Source organism: Erinaceus europaeus, chromosome 8, assembly GCF_950295315.1.
Source record: "Erinaceus europaeus chromosome 8, mEriEur2.1, whole genome shotgun sequence".
NCBI lineage: Eukaryota > Metazoa > Chordata > Mammalia > Eulipotyphla > Erinaceidae > Erinaceus > Erinaceus europaeus.
In genome coordinates this window covers 125,243,212-125,265,022 of record NC_080169.1, presented here as the reverse complement: position 1 = coordinate 125,265,022, position 21,811 = coordinate 125,243,212, and the positions used below count along the sequence as shown (strand labels likewise).

At 55.6% G+C, this 21,811-nt stretch overlaps 1 protein-coding gene and 2 long non-coding RNA genes across 7 annotated transcripts in view; all 3 read right to left on the bottom strand.

The window, feature by feature from the left end:
• The window catches only part of ESYT2 (extended synaptotagmin 2), a 97,230-nt gene that overhangs the window by 14,641 nt on the left and 60,778 nt on the right, over positions 1-21,811 (bottom strand). For 2 of the 4 annotated variants that reach the window (XM_060196870.1, XM_060196871.1), the window contains 6 exons: positions 20,313-20,361; positions 19,126-19,215; positions 17,535-17,630; positions 15,088-15,189; positions 1,403-1,477; positions 582-668 (listed from right to left, as the gene is read on the bottom strand). In XM_060196870.1, the coding sequence (XP_060052853.1) occupies positions 582-668; positions 1,403-1,477; positions 15,088-15,189; positions 17,535-17,630; positions 19,126-19,215; positions 20,313-20,361 (499 nt within the window). Of the gene's footprint in view, positions 1-581; positions 669-1,402; positions 1,478-7,200; positions 7,264-15,087; positions 15,190-17,534; positions 17,631-19,125; positions 19,216-20,312; positions 20,362-21,811 lie in introns of all 4 variants that reach the window. The other 2 variants (XM_016194534.2, XM_060196872.1) reach the window with 2 other exon arrangements.
• On the bottom strand, positions 8,379-10,398 carry LOC132539966 (uncharacterized). Its single transcript, XR_009551268.1, has 4 exons — positions 10,104-10,398; positions 9,029-9,078; positions 8,698-8,747; positions 8,379-8,568 (listed from the first exon to the last, which is right to left on the bottom strand). It is a non-coding gene; the product is annotated as an uncharacterized LOC132539966 (long non-coding RNA).
• Positions 13,627-14,425, bottom strand: LOC132539818 (uncharacterized). Of its 2 annotated transcripts, none has more exons than XR_009551108.1 (3): positions 14,223-14,425; positions 13,885-14,081; positions 13,627-13,775 (listed from the first exon to the last, which is right to left on the bottom strand). It is a non-coding gene; the product is annotated as an uncharacterized LOC132539818 (long non-coding RNA). The 2 variants fall into 2 exon arrangements; XR_009551109.1 differs by having other exon boundaries at positions 13,885-14,169; positions 14,317-14,425.

The following is a 21,811-nucleotide window of genomic DNA, read 5'->3' as shown; positions in this document are numbered from 1 at the left end:
AATAGGAAGTCACAAATAGTTAAAAAGATAAAATGGATAACCAGGCCATACCAGCTAAATATGTAGAAAGACACATGGGCCCACAGCACCATACAGAGTATGGGTGGCAAAGGCACCCTTGTCTGGCCTGAGAAGGCAGCACAGAAAGGAGTTGACCTCGGCCAGAGCTGAGGCCCAATTGTGGGTCAAGGTCCCAGGTTTCAGGGCTGAGTCCCAGCATCGGGGATCCCAGGGGACGCTCTGGCCCCTCCTCCCTTATTAAATACACACGAGATGAGCCAGAAGCTGAAGGTGAAATTGGGATAATCTTATGGGCAGAACTTAAGAACAAAAGGGGAAATAAAGTAAGACTTGTAAGGTTTGGTGTGTTGTACCAGAGCAAAGGACTCTGGGACAGGGGGGCAAGGGGGCAGGAAGAGGGGTAGGGGAGGGGGGACAATGATGGGCCTAATTTGGTGGTGACAGCACTCTACTCTGCAGACATCTGTGTTGGTGAGACGAGGAACTGTACCATGTGTCAACAGCTGTATGCAGACCTTCAACCTCCCACCAGAGAAAGAGAAAGAAAGCAAGGCCCATACCTCCACCTCGAGGTCCTGGCGCTTGGGGTTGTGGATGAAGAAGGTGAAGTGCTCCTCCCACACAGGCTCGTTAGTCTTGTACCGGATCTGAAAGAAGGAAAGATCCTCATGCTGAGGCGCCTGTGAACGCGGGCCAGGGCAGCGTGTACTCTCTGAAGCTGTCTGGAGGCTGGCTGTGGGCGCAGCACCCCACCACGGCACCTCACCACAAGGTGAGGCTCACAATACCCATGGCTTCAAATGCTCTTAAAAAAAAAAAGAGCAGTGTGGGGGCCTGGCGGTGGCACAGCGGGTTAAGCACACGTGGCACAAAGCGCAAGGACCGGCGTAAGGATCCCGGTTCAAGCCCCCGGCTCCCCACCTGCAGGGGAGTCGCTTCACAGGCGGTGAAGCAGGTCTGCAGGTGTCTGTCTTTCTCTCCCCCTCTCTGTCTTCCCCTCCTCTCTCCATTTCTCTCTGTCCTATCCAACAATGACATCAACAATAACAATAACAACCACAACAAGGGCAACAAAAGGGGGAAAAATGGCCTCCAGGAGCAGTGGATTCCTGGTGCAGGCACCGAGCCCCAGCAATCATCCTGGAGGCAAAAAAAAAAAAAAAAAGGAAAAAAAGAGAGCAGTGTATATGGGGGGGGGGGGGCGGATGAGCAGTGCGTTTTTTAGTGAGCTAAATTGTGGACCACCTGCCAAGTGACGTATCTAGAGAAAAAGAAGCCGTGAACCAGGCCCTGGTGCCTGCTCTGGCCCAGCTGGCCAGTCGCTGCCTGGATCAAGATCAGCTCTGGACGAGGACGGGGCCAGTGGTCAGGGCCCCCTTACCTTGCTCTCCTGAGCCTTGTGCCCGACGGACATCTGGACCTGAGGGTTTGGGTTGCTGCTTATTTTCTTCCCCGACTGGTCAAAACAAAAGACAAAATCAACAAATACATCTTGAGACAAGGGCTATCAAATATGCCCACCATGGGCCCACACTGTCCTTTCTACTTCTAATACTTCAGTCACATGGAACATCTGGGGGCAATTTAGTTCGAATATAATTGCTGAGAACATCCTAAAGTCACGACTTATCTACCATGAAATGATTTTTTAAAAGCTATTTCATACTACTTATAAATGTCAAGGACTTCCATTTTTAAAGCAAACTATTTTGGAAAAATTGAATTTCCAGAAAGTCTTTAATGTCAATCCTAGTTCTGAAAACTCATCTTTCTAGGATGACAGAATGAATAATGGACAGATGGAAACAGAAAGACAGGAGAAAGGACAGGCATGGGTGAAGTAGTTCACCATTCCCCTGGCTAGAACTGAAAGACCACACGGTGTTAAGCATGCTTTTACGTCTGCAACGTGGAGTCGTCTGTTCAAGCATGTAGCTATCAGACATCAAGTCTTTCTCACCAGCTGCTGAGTAATTCTGAGTGGAAGACTAATTACCAAATCAGAATTCCACTAAAGGAAACACCCGGAATAAGAAAACTTTCCAACAGACAACTGGCAAGAAAAAACAGGACAACACAGCACAGGGGACATGAGATTTATTTATAACTGAGCCCCACTGCAAGATGCAGTCAAGAATCTGTTAGTGGAAATCAGAAAATCACAAAACGTTTTTAGTAAATGATTTTAGAGTCACCCCTTTAGCACTGCAGCAATGACAGAAACAGGCCACAAACCCTATTATTTGGGAGTGAAATGTCACTAGCCTGAGCCTACTTGAACGACCTACTTTCAGGTGTGAACCGTGTACACTGGCAGGAATGCTGTGAAGGCACCGGCCAGGCTGGAGGCTCCCATGGCAGTCTCTAGCAGTGACTGAGCACAGGCCCGTATCTGGACAGCCCACGAGGAGGCGGGGGTGCGGCGTGTACGGCCAGGGCTCCTTGCAGGGTGGGGGTGCAGCTCTCTCCCTACACGGCCATACCCCGTGTCAGGCGGGAGCTGGGCTGTCTCCTGCCTATGGCACTCGCTGTGCTTATGAGGGTGGCTGCTCATTCCTGAAGGTTCCTTTCACTGCTGAGTCTAAGAGGCCCTTCTCAGCTAAGACCCGAGAACAGAGGGGCCGTGCAGGCGGGGGCTCCGGCGGTCGTCAGGGAGACAGCTGTCTGCGTTTATCCTTCCACTCAAGTTGCGTGTGGATGGCATAAGAGTTCTCTCCCTCTCTCTTCACTCTTTAAAAATTACCTTTATTTATCTATTGGGTAGAGACAGCCAGAAATCAAGAGGAAGAGAGAGGCAGAAAGGGATAGAAACAGTGAGACACCTGCAGCACTGCTTCCCCACTCGCAAAGCTTCACCACCTGCAGGTGGGGGCTTGAACCCGGGTCCTTGCACATTGTAGCATGTGCACTCAACCAGGTGCGCCACCACCCGGCCCCAGAAGTGTCTCTTTACCCTCCACTGAAACGCTTCTGTGGGAGCCGGGCATTAACAGAGTGGCTGAGTTCAAGACTTGAAATGGGACACAGCACACATGCCAGCCTGAAGCTCTCGCTGTCTCCCACTGATAAATCTCTCAGACATTCTTTCAGGGGCTGGGACAGGGGTTCAGTGGTAGAGAACAAGACATGCATGGGTGGGGCCCTGGGTTCCATCCCTGGGCACCCCACGTGCCAGAGCTCAGTGGCTCTCTGGTCTCTCTCATAAAAATAAACCAGATTTGGGTTGGGCGGTGGTGCACCTTGGTTGAGTGCACACATAACTATGCACACGGACCCAGGTTCAAGGCCCTGGGCCCCATCTTTAGGGGGCAAGTTTCACGAGTGGTGAAGCAGGGCTGCAGGTCTCTCTCTCCCTCTCCTTTCCTCTCAATTTCTCTCAGTCCTAACAAGTAAAAACAAAATTTAAAGAGGGAAAAATTGAACACGGACAGAGCTGGACCAATGGTCAGCAGTTGTGTTGGGGGGTTCAACCCTAGCTCAATGTCGGAGTCCCTTCAGAAGGACAGTGAGTGTGCGCTCTTCACGGAGACACAAGGGCTCCACACTGTCCTCTGATGTAAGCTCACCTCTCCTCAGAGAGCCTCCACTGGGCCTCGCCTCCTCTCCTCAGTCTCCTCTCCTCAGAGCCTCCTTTTCTCAGATTCCTCTCCTAAGTCTTTTCTCAGTCTTCTCTCCTCAGAACCTCCTCTCCTCAGAAGCCCCTCTCCTCAGAGTCTCCTATCCTCACAACCCACTCTCCTCAGTCTCCTCTCCTAAGAACCCCCTCTCAGAGCCACCTCTCCTCAGGGTCCCCTCTCCAGAAAGCCTCCTCTCCTGAGTCCCCTCTCCTCAGAGCCTCTTCTCAGAGCCTCCTTTCCTCAGAGTCTCCTCTCCTCCAAGCCTCCTCTCCCACGAACCTCCTCTCCTCAGTATCCTCTCTTCAGAGCCTCCTCTCCTCAGAGTCTCCTCTCCTCAGCCTCCTTTCCTCAGGGTCCCCTATCCTCAGGGTCTCCTCTCCTCACGGTTCCCTCTCCTCAAAGCCACCTCTCCTAAAGAGTCTTCTCTCCTCAGGGTCCCATCTCCTCAGGGTTCCCTATCCTCAAAGCCTCCTCTACTCAGTCGTCTCAGAGCTTCTACTCCTCAATCTCCTCTCCTCAAGGTCCCCTCTCCTCAGCCTCCTCTCCTCAGGGTCCCCTCTCCTCAGAGCCTCCACTCCTCAAGGTCCCCTCTCCTCAGCCTCCTCCCCTCAGGGTCCCCTCTCCTCAGAGCCTCCACTCCTCAAGGTCCCATCTCCTCAGCCTCCTCCCCTCAGGGTCCCCTCTCCTCAGAGCCTCCACTCCTCAGTCCCCTCTCCTCAGCCTCCTCTCCTCAGGGTCCCCTCTCCTTAGAGCCTCCACTCCTCAAGGTCCCCTCTCCTCAGCCTCCTCTCCTCAGGGTCCCCTCTCCTTAGAGCCTCCACTCCTCAGTCCCCTCTCCTCAGCCTCCTTTCCTCAGGGTCCCCTCTCCTCAGAGCCTCCACACCTCAAGGTCCCCTCTCCTCAGCCTCCTCCCCTCAGGGTCCCCTCTCCTCAGAGCCTCCACTCCTCAGTCCCCTCTCCTCAGCCTCCTCTCCTCAGGGTCCCCTCTCCTTAGAGCCTCCACTCCTCAAGGTCCCCTCTCCTCAGCCTCCTCTCCTCAGGGTCCCCTCTCCTTAGAGCCTCCACTCCTCAGTCCCCTCTCCTCAGCCTCCTTTCCTCAGGGTCCCCTCTCCTCAGAGCCTCCACACCTCAAGGTCCCCTCTCCTCAGCCTCCTCCCCTCAGGGTCCCCTCTCCTCAGAGCCTCCACTCCTCAGTCCCCTCTCCTCAGCCTCCTCTCCTCAGGGTCCCCTCTCCTCAGAGCCTCCACTCCTCAGTCCCCTCTCCTCAGCCTCCTCTCCTCAGGGTCCCCTCTCCTCAGAGCCTCCACTCCTCAGTCCCCTCTCCTCAGGGTCCCCTCTCCTCAGCCTCCTCCCCTCAGGGTCCCCTCTCCTCAGAGCCTCCACTCCTCAGTCCTCTCTCCTCAGCCTCCTCTCCTCAGGGTCCCCTCTCCTCAGAGCCTCCACCCCTCAGTCCCCTCTCCTCAGCCTCCTCTCCTCAGGGTCCCCTCTCCTTAGAGCCTCCACTCCTCAGTCCCCTCTCCTCAGCCTCCTCTCCTCAAGGTCCCCTCTCCTCAGCCTCCTCCCCTCAGGGTCCCCTCTCCTCAGAGCCTCCACTCCTCAAGGTCCCCTCTCCTCAGCCTCCTCTTCTCAGGGTTCCCTCTCCTCAGAGCCTCCACTCCTCAAGGTCCCCTCTCCTCAGCCTCCTCTCCTCAGGGTCCCCTCTCCTCTGAGCCTCCACTCCTCAAGGTCCCATCTCCTCAGCCTCCTCCCCTCAGGGTCCCCTCTCCTCAGAGCCTCCACTCCTCAGTCCCCTCTCCTCAGTCTCCTCTCCTCAGGGTCCCCTCTCCTCAGAGCCTCCACTCCTCAGTCCTCTCTCCTCAGCCTCCTCTCCTCAGGGTCCCCTCTCCTCAGAGCCTCCACTCCTCAGTCCCCTCTCCTCAGTCTCCTCTCCTCAGGGTCCCCTCTCCTCAGAGCCTCCACTCCTCAGTCCCCTCTCCTCAGAGCCTCCACTCCTCAAGGTCCCCTCTCCTCAGCCTCCTCTCCTCAGGGTCCCCTCTCCTCAGAGCCTCCACTCCTCAGTCCCCTCTCCTCAGCCTCCTCTCCTCAGGGTCCCCTCTCCTTAGAGCCTCCACTCCTCAGTCCCCTCTCCTCAGCCTCCTCTCCTCAAGGTCCCCTCTCCTCAGCCTCCTCCCCTCAGGGTCCCCTCTCCTCAGAGCCTCCACTCCTCAAGGTCCCCTCTCCTCAGCCTCCTCCCCTCAGGGTCCCCTCTCCTCAGAGCCTCCACTCCTCAAGGTCCCCTCTCCTCAGCCTCCTCTCCTCACGGTCCCCTCTCCTCAGAGCCTCCACTCCTCAGGGTCCCCTCTCCTCATAGTCCCCCTGAGCCTCCTATCTCAGAGATACATGCACAGGAGGACCATCTCACCTTTTGGAGGGAACTTGTTTTTCTAGGTCAAACAGATAAAAGACTTTCCTGGTCCATTTGAAAAGCTTTGTATATTTTTTATTTGCCACCAGGGTTATCACTGAGCTTGGCGCCTGCTGGATGAGTGCACCATGCCCAGCGGCTGCTGCTCTTTTCCTTAGAGAGAGAAATGGGGGAGAGAAGCCCACCTGCAGCACTGTCCTCTGCTCCTGAAGCGCTGCCTGAAGGAGGGGCTCGGGGCTTGGACCCAGGTTCTCATGTACCTTAAGGGGTGCACTCTACCAGGTACGCTGCTGGTGGTCAGGAAGAATGTTCTTTTTTTCTTTTATTATTTATTTTTTATATTTACTTATTTATTTTCCCTTTTGTTGCCCACATTGTTTTCAATTGCTGTTGTAGTTATTGTTGTTGTTATTGCTGCCATTATTGTTGGATAGGACAGAGAGAAATGGAGAGAGGAGAGGAAGACAGAGGGGGGAGAGAAAGACAGACACCTGCAGACCTGCTTCACCACCTATGAAGCGACCCCCCTGCAGGTGGGGAGCCGGGGGCTCGAACTGGGATCCTTACGCCGGTCCTTGTGCTTTGCACCACCTGCCCTTAGCCCGCTGCACTACCGCCCGACTCCCAGGAAGGATGTTCTTAAAACAGTTTTAAACTCTCCTATCTCTGGTGATGTGTGTGGTATTAGATTCTGTAAGCCAGTGTTAAATCACTAATAACGTGATACATGTGACAGAATAAATCCTCCTAAAATATCTAGACCTTAAATGTTGAACCAAGTTAGAGTCACAGAAAACACGTTGTGGTGTCTGAGGGCGTGGAGCTGAGTTCTCAATATACCTCACAGTGGAATCTAGGCCCGTCGCCCAGCCCAGCGAAGACCCCAGGCCCCGACAGCACGCCCTGAGTGTATATATTGGAAGAGGTGATTCCCAGGCATTGGACGCAAGGCCTGAGGGACTCTGGTGACACTCCAGGGACTGCAGCCGGTCAGAGCACGTGGGCGTGACGCCAGTCTGCATCTCGGCAGGTGTGGGTCTGATTTTCGACACAATGCCTTCTTGGTCTGGGAATGCCCACAAGCAAAACACAAGAGCTGAGGCATCACCTCTTTCAATATGTTTCTGAAGCAAGGCCACCTTGAAGGGGAAAGTTTACCTTTAAAGCTTTCTGAACTGCAGTCTTCTCCAACACATCAGGGTTAAATTCTAAAGGGTTACTCTTTCAGTCAGAAGAGAATGAATACACCAAGGGTTAATACACATGCAATGAGTTGGTGCTTGGTTAATGACATGAAAATCTATCAGAACAAAAAATCGGTAAGTGAAAACCACCAACAAGAATTACACAAAGCCAACAGAAATCACCATAATATTCTCCTTACTGCCCACGATTTATCTCAGAGTGAATCCTTAATGCTCAGTATCAAGACACATTTCCTTCCCTTGTGGCTGGGACTCTTATTCCTTCTCCCCTCTGTCCTTGGCCTTGAAAGCCACAGGACTGAGACTTTAGGGAAGAGACAGACCATCCCTAACTTCACACGGAAAACGGTTGGATTACAAAAAAAAGGGAATCAATACCATACATTTGTATGAAGCGTTTTGTTGATGCCAACATTTGAATCACAAAGCAGAGTTTGATTCTGATAATGTAGGACTGGAAAAGTTGGTTCTAATAACCCATCAAATATGCTAATTATTGGGAGTCAGGCGGTAGCGCAATGGGTTAAGTGCACGTGGCGCAAAGCACAAGGACCAGCGTGAGGATCCCGGTTCGAACCCCTGCCTCTCCACCTGCCGTGGAGTCGCTTCACAGGAGGTGAAGCAGGTCTGCAGGTGTCTGTCTTTCTCTCCCCCTTTCTGTCTTCCCCTCCTCTCTCCATTTCTCTCTGTCCTAACCAACAATGATGACAACAACAATAAAAAACAGCAAGGGCAACAAAAAGGAAATAAATAAATATTTTTAAAAAATCTTTAAAAATATGCTAATTATTAAAAAGACAGTAGAAATTCTAAATAAGATAACAAATACTGCATTTAAAACCTAACTTAGGAGAGCTGTGAGACAGTTCACTCACTAGAATGCATACCCTGTTGTACATGAGTCCTGTGTTGGAGCCTCAGGCCCAAGGGCAGCGTTGTGGACAGTGAGGGGTGGGAATGGGCAGATGCTGCAGTGGTGCTGTGTGACCTGTCCTCAGTCTCCCTGAGAGTGGGCAGAGCTGTGTTGGGTGAGTCCTAGAGCTGGGGACGCAGGAGGTGTGGCCCTGGGCTGAAGAATCCACACAGCGCAATCAACCCTGCCCCACACTCCAATGACACACCTGGACAGTCCACTCTGACACACCTGGGCACACACTCCACTCTGACACACCTGGGCACACTCCACTCTGACACTCCTGGGCACACTCCACTCTGACACTTCTGGGCACACTCCACTCTGACACACCTGGGCACACACTCCACTCTGACACACCTGGACACTCCACTCTGACACACCTGGCCACACTCCACTCTGACACTCCTGGGCACACTCCACTCTGACACACCTGGGCACACACTCCACTCTGACACACCTGGGCACACACTCCACTCTGACACACCTGGGCACAATCCACTCTGACACACCTGGCCACACTCCACTCTGACACACCTGGGCACACACTCCACTCTGACACACCTGGACACTCCACTCTGACACACCTGGTCACACTCCACTCTGACACTCCTGGGCACACTCCACTCTGACACACCTGGGCACACACTCCACTCTGACACACCTGGGCACACACTCCACTCTGACACACCTGGGCACAATCCACTCTGACACACCTGGCCACACTACACTCTGACACTCCTGGGCACACTCCACTCTGACACACCTGGGCACACACTCCACTCTGACACACCTGGGCACAATCCACTCTGACACACCTGGCCACACTCCACTCTGACACTCCTGGGCACACTCCACTCTGACACACCTGGGCACACACTCCACTCTGACACACCTGGACACTCCACTCTGACACACCTGGCCACACTCCACTCTGACACTACTGGGCACACACTCCACTCTTCTTCTTCTAGCGTTTGCCCTTCTTCCATAGCCAGTCAACAGCGTCAGGTTGAGCCTGATGTCAAGTTTCGAGACCTCCTTTGAATCTGGAGAGGTGGCAGTCGTTGACTATGTGGGTCATAGTCTGTCTGGAGCCGCAGGGGCAGCTAGGGTCGTCTCTGCCTCCCCAGCGGTGGAACATAGCGGCGCACCGGCCATGGCCTGTTCGATAGCGATGGAGGAGGGCCCGATCATAACGTGCTAGGTCAAAGCTGGGTTGACGCTTGCAGGGGTCTGTGATGAGGTGTTTGTTCTTTACCTCAGCTGACTGCCAACTCTGTTTCCAAGAGTCTGGAACAGAGAAGTTCAGTGTAGGCGTAGGGGACCAGATTGGGTGACGAGACGTCAAGCGTTGGACAGGGTGGGCGAAGATATCTGCGTATATTGGCAGGTCCGGTCGAGCATAGACGTGGGAAATGAACTTAGATGATGCCGCATCCCGACGAATATCTGGCGGGGCGATGTTGCTAAGAACTGGCAGCCATGGAACCGGGGTGCAACGGATGGTTTCAGAAATGATCCTCATGGAGGAATATAATTTGGAATCGACCAAGTGGACATGGGGGCTACGGAACCATCCTGGGGCACAGTATTCTGCAGTGGAATAGCATAATGCCAGAGATGATGATCATAGTGTGGAAGCGCTTGTGCCCCATGAGGAGCTGGCCAGTCTTGCAATGATGTGATTCCTCGCGCCCACCTTTGCTGCAGTTTTTATGAGATGTTTGTGAAATGACAGAATGCGATCGAGAGTAACGCCAAGATAGACTGGCTGGGCTTCATGGGCACACACTGCACTCTGACACACCTGGGCACACACTCCACTCTGAAACACCTGGACACACACTCCACTCTAACACACCTGAGCACACACTCCACTCTGACACACCTGGGCACACACTCCACTCTGACACACCTGAGCACGCACTCCACTCTGACACACCTGGGCACACTCCACTCTGACACACCTGGACACACACTCCACTCTGACACACCTGGGCACACACTCCACTCTGACACACCTGGACACACACTCCACTCTGACACACCTGGGCACACACTCCACTCTGACACACCTGGGCACACTCCACTCTGACACTCCTGGGCACACACTCCACTCTGACACACCTGGACACACACTCCACTCTGACACACCTGGACACACACTCCACTCTGACACTCCTGGACACACTCCACTCTGACACACCTGGGCACACTCCACTCTGACACTCCTGGGCACACACTCCACTCTGAAACACCTGGCCACACTCCACTCTGACACACCTGGATACACTGCACTCTGACACTCCTGGGCACACACTCCACTGACACACCTGGGCACACTCCACTCTGACACACCTGGGCACAATCCACTCTCACACACCTGGGCACACTCCACTCTGACACACCTGGCACACTCCACTCTGACACACCTGGGCACACACTCCACTCTGACACACCTGGGCACACTCCACTCTGACACACCTGGGCACAATCCACTCTGACACACCTGGGCACACTCCACTCTGACACACCTGGGCACACTCCATTCTGACACTCCTGGGCACACTCCACTCTGACACATCTGGATACACACTACACTCTGACACACCTGGGCACACACTCCACTCTGACACACCTGGGCACACACTCCACTCTGACACACCTGGGCACACTCCACTCTGACACACCTGGGCACACTCCACTCTGACACACCTGGGCACACTCCACTCTGACACACCTGGGCACACTCCACTCTGACACACCTGGGCACAATCCACTCTGACACACCTGGGCACACACTCCACTCTGACACTCCTGGACACACTCCACTCTGACACATCTGGACACACACTCCACTCTGACACACCTGGGCACACACTCCACTCTGACACACCTGGGCACACACTCCACTCTGACACTCCTGGGCACACTCCACTCTGACACACCTAGCTACACTCCGTCTGACACATCTGGACACACACTCCACTCTGACACTCCTGGGCACACTCCACTCTGACACACCTGGCCACACTCTGACACATCTGGACACACACTCCACTCTGACACTCCTGGGCACACTCCACTCTGAAACACCTGGACACACACTCCACTCTGACACACCTGGGCACACACTCCACTCTGACACACCTGGGCACACACTCCACTCTGACACACCTGGGCACACACTCCACTCTGACACTCCTGGGCACACTCCACTCTGACACACCTGGGCACACACTCCGTCTGACACACCTGGCCACACTCCACTCTGACACATCTGGACACACACTCCACTCTGACACTCCTGGGCACACTCCACTCTGAAACACCTGGACACACACTCCACTCTGACACACCTGAGCACACACTCCACTCTGACACACCTGGGCACACACTCCACTCTGACACACCTAGCCACACTCCGTCTGACACATCTGGACACACACTCCACTGACACTCCTGGGCACACTCCACTCTGACACACCTGGCCACACTCCATTCTGACACATCTGGACACACACTCCACTCTGACACTCCTGGGCACACTCCACTCTGAAACACCTGGACACACACTCCACTCTGACACACCTGGGCACACACTCCACTCTGACACTCCTGGGCACACTCCACTCTGACACACCTGGGCACACACTCCGTCTGACACACCTGGCCACACTCCACTCTGACACATCTGGACACACACTCCATTCTGACACTCCTGGGCACACTCCACTCTGAAACACCTGGACACACACTCCACTCTGACACACCTGAGCACACACTCCACTCTGACACACCTGGGCACACACTCCACTCTGACACACCTAGCCACACTCCGTCTGACACATCTGGACACACACTCCACTGACACTCCTGGGCACACTCCACTCTGACACACCTGGCCACACTCCATTCTGACACATCTGGACACACACTCCACTCTGACACTCCTGGGTACACTCCACTCTGAAACACCTGGACACACACTCCACTCTGACACACCTGAGCACACACTCCACTCTGACACACCTGGGCACACACTCCACTCTGACACACCTGGGCACACACTCCACTCTGACACTCCTGGGCACACTCCACTCTGACACACCTGGGCAAAGCCCCTTTTCTAGAAGGTAGTGAGATGCTGCAGTAGCTGACTGTGGCACAGTGGGGCTGTGTGTGTCCACGTGCTGTCTTTAGTGGACCCAATGCTCTGTAGCCCTGCTGGCTCATGGCTTCCCTCTCTGTGAAATGGGGCAGCACTCCCTGTCTCCAAGGTCTATTCCTCATCCTTTAGAAATAAGAACAAACTAATGAGAATCCCTGAACACTGATGTTCAGGCCCGTGAACAGCGAGTGTTGCCAAAGGAGCTCTGAAGGCTGACCTGTGGGCCTCCTGTGGCTCTGAGCAGAGTCAGTGAGGAGAGCAAGGAGGAATGGCTCAGGGTGACTGGGATCAAGAACAGGGTGGGGTTTCTCAGAGGTCACAGCTGACTTCCCAACAGCCGCCAGAGGAGGCCCATGAGGCCGCCAGGGCTCCTGTCTGCTCAGAGGAAGCAGCATCCTTGCCACCAGGTACCTGACTCCCTGAGACACCAGCTAAGAGGGAGCTACTGGGGTGGCTTCCACTGCCTGCAGCCTGGGCCTGAGACCTGAGCTGGGGTGTGTGGGGGTCTCCACTGCCTGGGCCTGAGACCTGAGCTGCGGTGTGTGGGGGTCTCCACTGCCTGCAGCCTGGGCCTGAGACCTGAGCTGGGGTGTGTGGGGGTCTCCACTGCCTGCAGCCTGGGCCTGAGACCTGAGCTGGGGTGTGTGGGGGTCTCCACTGCCTGCAGCCTGGGTCTGAGACCTGAGCTGGGGTGTGTGGGGGTCTCCACTGCCTGCAGCCTGGGTCTGAGACCTGAGCTGGGGTGTGTGGGGGTCTCCACTGCCTGGGCCTGAGACCTGAGCTGAGGTGTGTGGGGTCTCCACTGCCTGCAGCCTGGGTCTGAGACCTGAGCTGGGGTGTGTGAGGGTCTCCACTGCCTGGGCCTGAGACCTGAGCTGGGGTGTGTGTGGGGGTCTCCACTGCCTGGGCCTGAGACCTGAGCTGGGGTGTGTGGGGTCTCCACTGCCTGTAGCCTGGGCCTGAGACCTGAGCTGGGGTGTGTGTGGGGTCTCCACTGCCTGCAGCCTGGGCCTGAGACCTGAGCTGGGGTGTGTGGGGGTCTCCACTGCCTGCAGCCTGGGCCTGAGATCTGAGCTGGGGTGTGTGGGGGTCTCCACTGCCTGCAGCCTGGGCCTGAGACCTGAGCTGGGGTGTGTGGGGGTCTCCACTGCCTGCAGCCTGGGCCTGAGACCTGAGCTGGGGTGTGTGGGGGTCTCCACTGCCTGGGCCTGAGACCTGAGCTGGGGGTATGTGGGGTCTCTACTGCCTGCAGCTTGGGCCTGAGACCTGAGCTGGGGTGTGTGTGGGTCTCCACTGCCTGCAGCTTGGGTCTGAGGCCTGAGCTGGGGTGTGTGGGGGTCTCTACTGCCTGGGCCTGAGACCTGAGCTGGGGTGTGTGGGGGTCTCCACTGCCTGGGCCTGAGACCTGAGCTGGGGTGTGTGGGTGTCTCCACACCTGGGCCTGAGACCTGAGCTGGGGTGTGTGGGGTCTCCACTGCCAGCAGCCTGGGTCTGAGACCTGAGCTGGGGGTGTGTGGGGGTCACCACTGCCTGCAGCCTGGGCCTGAGACCTGAGCTGGGGTGTGTGGGGGTCTCCACTGCCTACAGCCTGGGCCTGAGACCTGAGCTGGGATGTGTGGGGGTCTCCACTGCCTGCAGCCTGGGTCTGAGACCTGAGCTGGGGTGTGTGGGGGTGTCCACTGCCTGCAGCCTGGGCCTGAGACCTGAGCTGGGGTGTGTGGGGGTCTCCACTCCCTGGGCCTGAGACCTGAGCTGGGGTGTGTGGGGGTCTCCACTGCCTGGGTCTGAGACCTGAGCTGGGGGGTGTGGGGGTCACCACTGCCTGCAGCCTGGGCCTGAGACCTGAGCTGGGGTGTGTGTGGGGGTCTCCACTGCCTGGGCCTGAGACCTGAGCTGGGGTGTGTGGGGTCTCCACTGCCTGTAGCCTGGGCCTGAGACCTGAGCTGGGGGGTGTGGGGGTCTCCACTGCCTGGGTCTGAGACCTGAGCTGGGGTGTGTGGGGGTCTCCACTGCCTGCAGCCTGGGCCTGAGACCTGAGCTGGGGGGTGTGGGGGTCTCCACTGCCTGGGTCTGAGACCTGAGCTGGGGTGTGTGGGGTCTCCACTCCCTGCAGCCTGGGCCTGAGACCTGAGCTGGGGGGTGTAGGGGTCTCCACTGCCTGCAGCCTGGGTCTGAGACCTGAGCTGGGGTGTGTGGGGTCTCCACTGCCTGCAGCCTGGGCCTGAGACCTGAGCTGGGTTGTGTGGGATCTTCACTGCCTGCAGCCTGGGCCTGACGCCTGAGTGGGTGTGGGGGTTTCCAATGCCTGCAGCCTGGGCCTGAATTCTGAGCTGGGGTGTGGGGGTCTCCATTGCCTTGTGGGCTGGGGTGTGGGGCAGGAGAGTGTTGGCACCTGTAGCAGGTCACTAGGAGAATACAGGCAGCTGGGAGCTCTGTGGCCGTCGGCAAAGGAACAATACATCCCACACGTACATGAGCCTCCTGGCCCAGTCTTCCCAGAATGTGTGGCATCTCCTCAGGCTGGAGCAGTGTGGGAAGCGCAGGTGGGCTCGACCAGGCCTGTCTGCTCATCTCACCCTCACCCTGGAGTGGCAGCAGTGTGACACCGAGTAGCAGAGAAGCACACACGGGAACTGGAATCATGCAGCAAAGTGAAGCATGCCACGCCATTCCACCCCGGAAGAGGGCACTAACAGCCCAGTCCGCATTCTGGCGGTTTCCATGAAAACACAGGAAGAACACGGAGAACTCACAAATAGTGCTCTACAGACTGAGGCAGTGTTCTCACAAAACACTAGTCCCGACGCTCGCCTCTCTTTTAAGTAGCCACACCCAAAGCTTCCCTCGAAGATACTCTTAGCAGGTGGAGATGGGGAGAAAGCAGAGAACGGTGGCGTGTGGTCAGTGAGGGCAGTGAAGCATGACCAGCGGCGCAGAGGCACAGGGCTGCACAGACCGCACCGCGGGCACGGTGCACACAGGCCTTTGCCTCTGCTGGCCACAGCACAGTTCACACACAGTGTCCGCTCACAGAGGCCAGTGTCCCTGAGTGAAGTCACGCCTGGTGGGGAACGCTCACCAGCAAAACAACACACGCCTTACCACACATGAGGCCTGGGTTTGAGCCCTGGCACTGAGGGGCCTCCGAGAGAGGGGGAGCAGTGCTGTGGTATTTCTCCTCTTTCTGTTTCTCTCTCAGTAAACAAATGAGTAAAATGAAACTGGGATGGGAGGCCACTTGGTGAAGCCCTGGCTTCATTCCCCAGCACCACAATGAAAACGACTAAGTAACACAAGTCACTGCTTAGTCACTCCGACTTCTGGTAAATGTGACGAGCCTCACAGTTCCAGAGACCAGCACATGGCAGCTCCGCAGTGAACGTGCTACACACTAAAAGAAACAGCACGCTCACCAGGAATCAGAGCAGACTTACAGCAAACTTTCTTAGGGGCAAAAACAAAAGGTTCTACTGTGAAAGGGGCTCTGTAGAAAGATTAGATGATCATGAATCCACTTCAAGCCAAACTGAATTTTAACAGGTGACACCACAGTTCAGACTGGACTTCAGGTGCACACTGTTAAAGGGCCAGGGCATTACTCTAAGAGAAATGAAGAACTCAGGAAGTCAAAGTCAGCTGTGACAACTCTGCTGCTTCTCACTGGGAGGTGGGAGGCTGGGGACACAGACTCTGGCGGTGGGTGGGTGGTGGTACCTGACCCTACAGTTTCACAGTCCTGCAAGCCGCTTTCATAATAAAAGCACTGACTTTAGTCAGTCAATAAGCCTCCACTGAAAACAAGAGCACACGTGCAGATTTCATTTATAAGGGGGCTGAGTGGCGGCACACTTGGTTGAGCGCATGTTACGGTGCTCAAGGACCCAGGTTCAAGGATCCCGTCCCCACCTGCAGGGGGAGAGCTTTGCAAGAGGTGAAGCAGGGCTCTCTCTGTCTTCCCCTTTTCATTTCTGGCTGTCTCTATCCAATAAATAAATAAATACAATTAAAAAAAAAGAAAGCTGTTTTAAAAAACAGATTTTGTTTCCATCTACCCAGTATGAAGACAGATAAGATTTTTATGGGTAAAAACTTTAAATAAGACACAGATGGAGCAGTGCCCCAGTCATGTGCATTGGCCCCTCCCCTTGCTCTTGCTAAAAGTAGCTGGGGTGTCAGGAAAGGGTGACAGCGTGACCTGCACAGGGGCAGTGACCATGTGCCCTGTCACCCTGTGAAAGGAGGGGACAGAGGACCGTGACACACTCCGGAGTCAGCTGTGTGGAGTGCAGCCTTGGGCGGTGGGTAGCCAGGCATCAAGGTGTCAGCAGTCTTCTTTCAATATGATTGGCTTTGACACAGTGGAATAAAGCAAGAAAAAGTGTGTGCTGAGTAAGTTCATGATCACTCACAGGGAGGACTGTCACACAGCTAAGTGTCACACTAGAAGGACGTGAGCAGGAACAGCTGGGCACGGCCGTCTCACGAGGCTCCTGGTGCAGAGGATCCCCGCTATGCGGCCCTCAGGCAGAGTCCTCTGGAGACCGGCCTCACTCTCTCTGCAAACAGGAGGGTCTGCTCTCCAGATATTGTGGGTCACCCTTGGGCGCCAAGTCAGGGCTCCATGGGCTGAAGTCAGCCAGCTGGACCACTCCCAGCCATGCTTTGACCATGAGTGATTTTTTAAATATTTATTTATTCCCTTTTGTTGCCCTTGTTTTATTGTTGTAGTTATTATTGTTGGATAGGATAGAGAGAAATGGAGAGAGGAGGGGAAGACAGAGAGGGGAGAGACCTGCTTCACCACTTGTGAAGTGACTCCTCTGCAGGTGGGGAGCTGGGGCTCGAACCAGGATCCTTACGCTGGTCCTTGCACTTTGTGCCACATGCATTCAACCCGCTGTGTGACCGCCCGACTCTCCCAACCATTAGTGATTTCTACAGAATGTCTTTCTCCCTCCCTATTGACTTGGCACACTCAGCTGCTATGCATTTGGTATCTCTCATCAACAGCGAGTCAGAGTGAAGAATTTCTGAGCACGCTGAGTCGACAACCCAACACAGACCAGCGCTGGCCCAGGAAGCAGGCACACTGCCTCAGGGATGCTCTTTACTGAGTGAGGTGGGCACAGCGTCAAGTCCAGTGCACAGGTGTGGCTGAGTACAGCACAGCGTCGCGAGGAGCAAGAGTTATGCGACCTACCGGAAGGTTCCGCGCTGAATCCAGATACAGAATCAGGAGGGAGGAGGAGAGACCATCATTAGCCTGGTCCTTGTCAGCTCTGATGTCCATCAGCACCTACAAAGGAGGGAGGCCAGCTTAGCGGGTGGGTCTCTACAGGGTTCCAGGTGATCTCAACCTGGCTGCATCAACAGTGCACCTGGGAACAGGAACACTAAAGAAACACCAGTACCGACAACTGCAACTGCACTGACAATTGTGCATATGTCATAGTGAGACCTGGATGCCTTCCCAAGTGCCAGCCCTGCATCCAGCAGAATCGGGAGGCCCTGGGTGCACACAGGGGTGAGCCCTGAAGTGCCAGCCCTGCACCCAGCAGACTCGGGAGGCCCTGGGTGCACACGGGGGTGAGCCCTGAAGTGCCAGCCCTGCACCAGCAGACTCGGGAGGCCCTGGGTGCACACGGGGGTGAGCCCTGAAGTGCCAGCCCTGTACCAGCAGACTCGGAAGGCCCTGGTGCACACAGGGGTGAGCCCTGAAGTGCCAGCCCTGCACCCAGCAGACTCAGGAGGCCCTGGTGCACACGGGGGTGAGCCCTGAGTTTCAGCCCGGCACCAGCAGACTCAGGAGGCCCTGGGTGCACACGGGGGTGAGCCCTGAAGTGCCCTGTACCCAGCAGACTCGGGAGGCCCTTGTGCACATGGGGGTGAGCCCTGAAGTGCCAGCCCTGCACCAGCAGACTCGGGAGGCCCTGGTGCACACGGGGGTGAGCCCTGAAGTGCCAGCCCTGCAGCAGCGGACTCGGGAGGCCCTGGGTGCACACAGGGGTGAGCCTTGAAGTGCCAGCCCTGCACCAGCAGACTCGGGAGGCCCTGGTGCACACGGGGGTGAGCCCTGAGTTTCAGCCCGGCACCAGCAGACTCGGGAGGCCCTGGTGCACATGAGGGTGAGCCCTAAATCTACACTTTAAGTTGTCACTACAACTTTGCTTCAGCACAATTGTCATTCCTGAGGGATTATTTTCCCCTTTGTAGATAGAGTGTGAGAGAGAGATGGAGAGACACTAAGGAAGAGGGAAAGAGAAAGGGAAGAGAGAGAGAGAGGGGGAGAGGGGGAGGGAGGGGGAGAGAGAGAGAGGCAGGGAGAGGATGAGGGAGAGAGACAGGGAGAGGGAAAGAGAAGAGATACTAACAGAGGAAAGAGAGGGAAGAAGAGACACTAACAGGGAGAGGGAGAGAGAAGGAGAGAAGGAGAAGAGATACTAACAGGGAAAAAGGGAAGAAGAGACACTAACAGGGTGGGGGAGAGAGAAGGAGAGAGAGGGAGAGGGACAGGGAGAGGAAGGGAGAATGAGAAAGAGGGAGAGGGAGAGAAAATGAGAAAGGGAGGGGAGAGACTCCACAGCACTGCTCTTCTGCCTCGTGGTGCACGGTGCCACTCAGCGCCTGCAGCCTGGTCCTCGTGCAGGTGAGCTGTCTCCTGACCCTGCCTCTATCCCTCTCTGTCCCTGATGCTGTGTTCTAACATCCGGCCTGGCGACCAAAGCCACAGCCGGCACATTTGGAGTGGGCCGAGCAGGGGAGAGAGGGACCCCACCACGGGCAGGTGGCACCTGGTCCAGGTGGGCGGCGTGAGGCACCAGGGTCAGCCACTCCAGCTTCAGGTGCAGCTTCCCTCGGGGAACCTCGTCCAGGGTGAACCACTGTGGAGAAAGTGCAGGCGGTCAGCACCGGGGCCCCTCTGCTCAGAAGCCCACCTCAGACAGGCGACACACACAGCCCTGGGTCTGCCGGGCAACTCACACGCTTCGGATGAGGACACAGAAATGCCTTGCCGGAGGCGGCCTGGGGAGCTCGCACGTCAGCTCCCTGCATTCTCGCAGGGCTTGTGAGCCAAGCCTGTCCCCACCCTCTACACACCGTCCAGGGTATCGGGCTTCCACATAAGCCATGAGACATTCATGGGCCAAGGTGGCACAGCCAACAAGCCCACATGCTTGTCTTTTTTCATTTGTTTTTGCTTCAAGGTTATCACTGGGGCTCAGTGCCCGCACTATAAACCCACTGCTTCTGACAGCCATTTTTTTCTTTTTTCTTTGATAGGACAGAGCAACAATGGGGTGGGGGTAGATAGAGGGAGAGAAACCAAGACAACTGCAGCCCTGCCCCACCACTCTGCAGGTGGGGAGTAGGGGCTCAAGCCTGGGTTCCTGTGCGAGCTGACGTGCACGCTCAGCCAGGTGTGCCCCTGCCCGGCCCCACATGCTTGCCTTACTCACCACTAAGCACTGAGCTGACCTGTCCCAACACTCAGTGCTGAGCAGGCACTTGACCCGGTACCAGCCGTGCTTACTGGGTGGAGAGGCCCTGACAGCGTTCTTGTGTGCCTGGGAGGCTGTGCCCTGTGCCACCTCTTCCCCGCCTCACAGACAGTGGCCCCTGCTGGGTGGAGGCAGACTGCTCTGTCTCTCCACAGCCTTCTCAGTGGCCTAGTGTGTGACAACTCCTCATGGGCGTGGGGACCACCGTACGGTCACTGTTGCTCTGCTGCCCCTCGGAGCTGCTCACAGGACTCTGCCCACCCTCCTCGGGAGGCTCTCCGGCCTGACCCTCCAGATCTCTCTTGTGGTGGGCACCTGAGCATGCCACCTGCTCTGGCTCTCCCGCCTGTGCCGCTCTGCTTGTACCAGAAGCCCTGCACTCTGCAGCTGCTCAGCACACTGCTGGGGCCCCACCACGCCTGGCTGTGTGGCAGCTCTCAGTCAGGCTCATTAAACAGAACGACACACGGGAGACTTACTTCATCCAAGAGGCGCTCCTTTTCAACTTCAGTGAGATCAATCATAAGACTAGAAGTAAAGCACAACAGCTTTAGAGCAGAGAAGCTCACTCTATGGAAATAGGTACAAGCATCGACTGAGCAGTATTCCAGAAAAGCAGTCTTCCTTACTGCCACTGCAAAAGGTTGGCCCGGAGGGAAGGCAGAGGAAGTGCCTGGGCTGCAAGACAGCAGGGATCCAGCCACAGCCAAGAGCTGGGGAAGCGGCCAAGGGGTGCTGGCGTGGCCGGAGTCCTTGGTGTCACATCTGCCACTGTGTCCCCATCACTCACAGGCAGCAGTGGTGCTCACTTGGTTTCTGAGCTAAGGCCTCAGGTCCAGGGCTACACGGGGTGCTCAGCGGGCATGTTTCCCTGGAGAGCCCCCTCTGCTGTGAGGAGTGGCCTGGTCCCTGCCCTGCACTACAGACGGCTCCTCACACCCAGGCTCATCTCTGCCTCAGCCAGGCCTCGAACCTCCTCCCTGACTGCTCACTAGAGAGCGGCTGCTAGAAGGCTGACCTTTTCCGCCCCACTTACACTGCTGCCACAGCATGGCACCAGGACCATATCCGAGGTAACCAAATCCTCCTGTCTCTCTAAATTTTTTTTAATTAAAGAGATTTTATTTATTTATTAATGAGAAAGATAGAAGAGACAGAAAGAACCAGATATCACTCTGGTACATGTAATATCAGGGAATGAACTTGGGACCTCATGGTTGAGAATCCAATGCTTTACCCATTGTGCCACCTCCCGGACCACTCTAAGGTTTTTAATGTTATCTATTCATTCATTCCCTTTTGTTGCCCTTGTCGTTTTATTGCTGTAGCTATTACTGTTGTTGTTGGCCAGGACAGAGAGAAATGGAAAGAAGAGGGGAAGACAAGAGAGGGGAGAGAAAGACAGACACCTGCAGACCTGCTTCACCGCCTGTGAAGCGACTCCCCTGTAGGTGGGGAGCCGGGGGCTCGAATTGGGATCCTTACTCCGGTCCTTGCACTTTGCAACGCGTGCACTTAACCTGCTGTGCTACCGCCCGACTCCCCTAAAATTTATTTTTATGAGGAAGAGAGGAAGCTTGAGAATGACCGAGGACACTCTGACATGAGTGGTGCTGGGAACAAACCTGGAGATTCACACCATGTCCTGACTTCGTCACAGTCACCTCCCTGGCCCCTGCCTTCAGTACCCCCTCCCCCCAAACCTAGTTAAACAATACAGATTCAGAAGACATGTGTTTTTTTTTTTTTTTTTTGCCTCCAGGGTTATCACTGGGGTTTGGTGCAATACTACAAATCCACTGCTCCTGGAGGCTATATTTTCCCCTTTTGTTGCCCTTGTTGTTTATCGTTGTTATTATTGTTGTTGGATAGGACAGAGAGAAATTGAGAGAGGGGGAGAGAAAGACAGACACCCGCAGACCTGCTTCACTGCTTGTGAAGTGACCCCCCCTGCAGGTGATGAGCCGGGGGCTCGAAC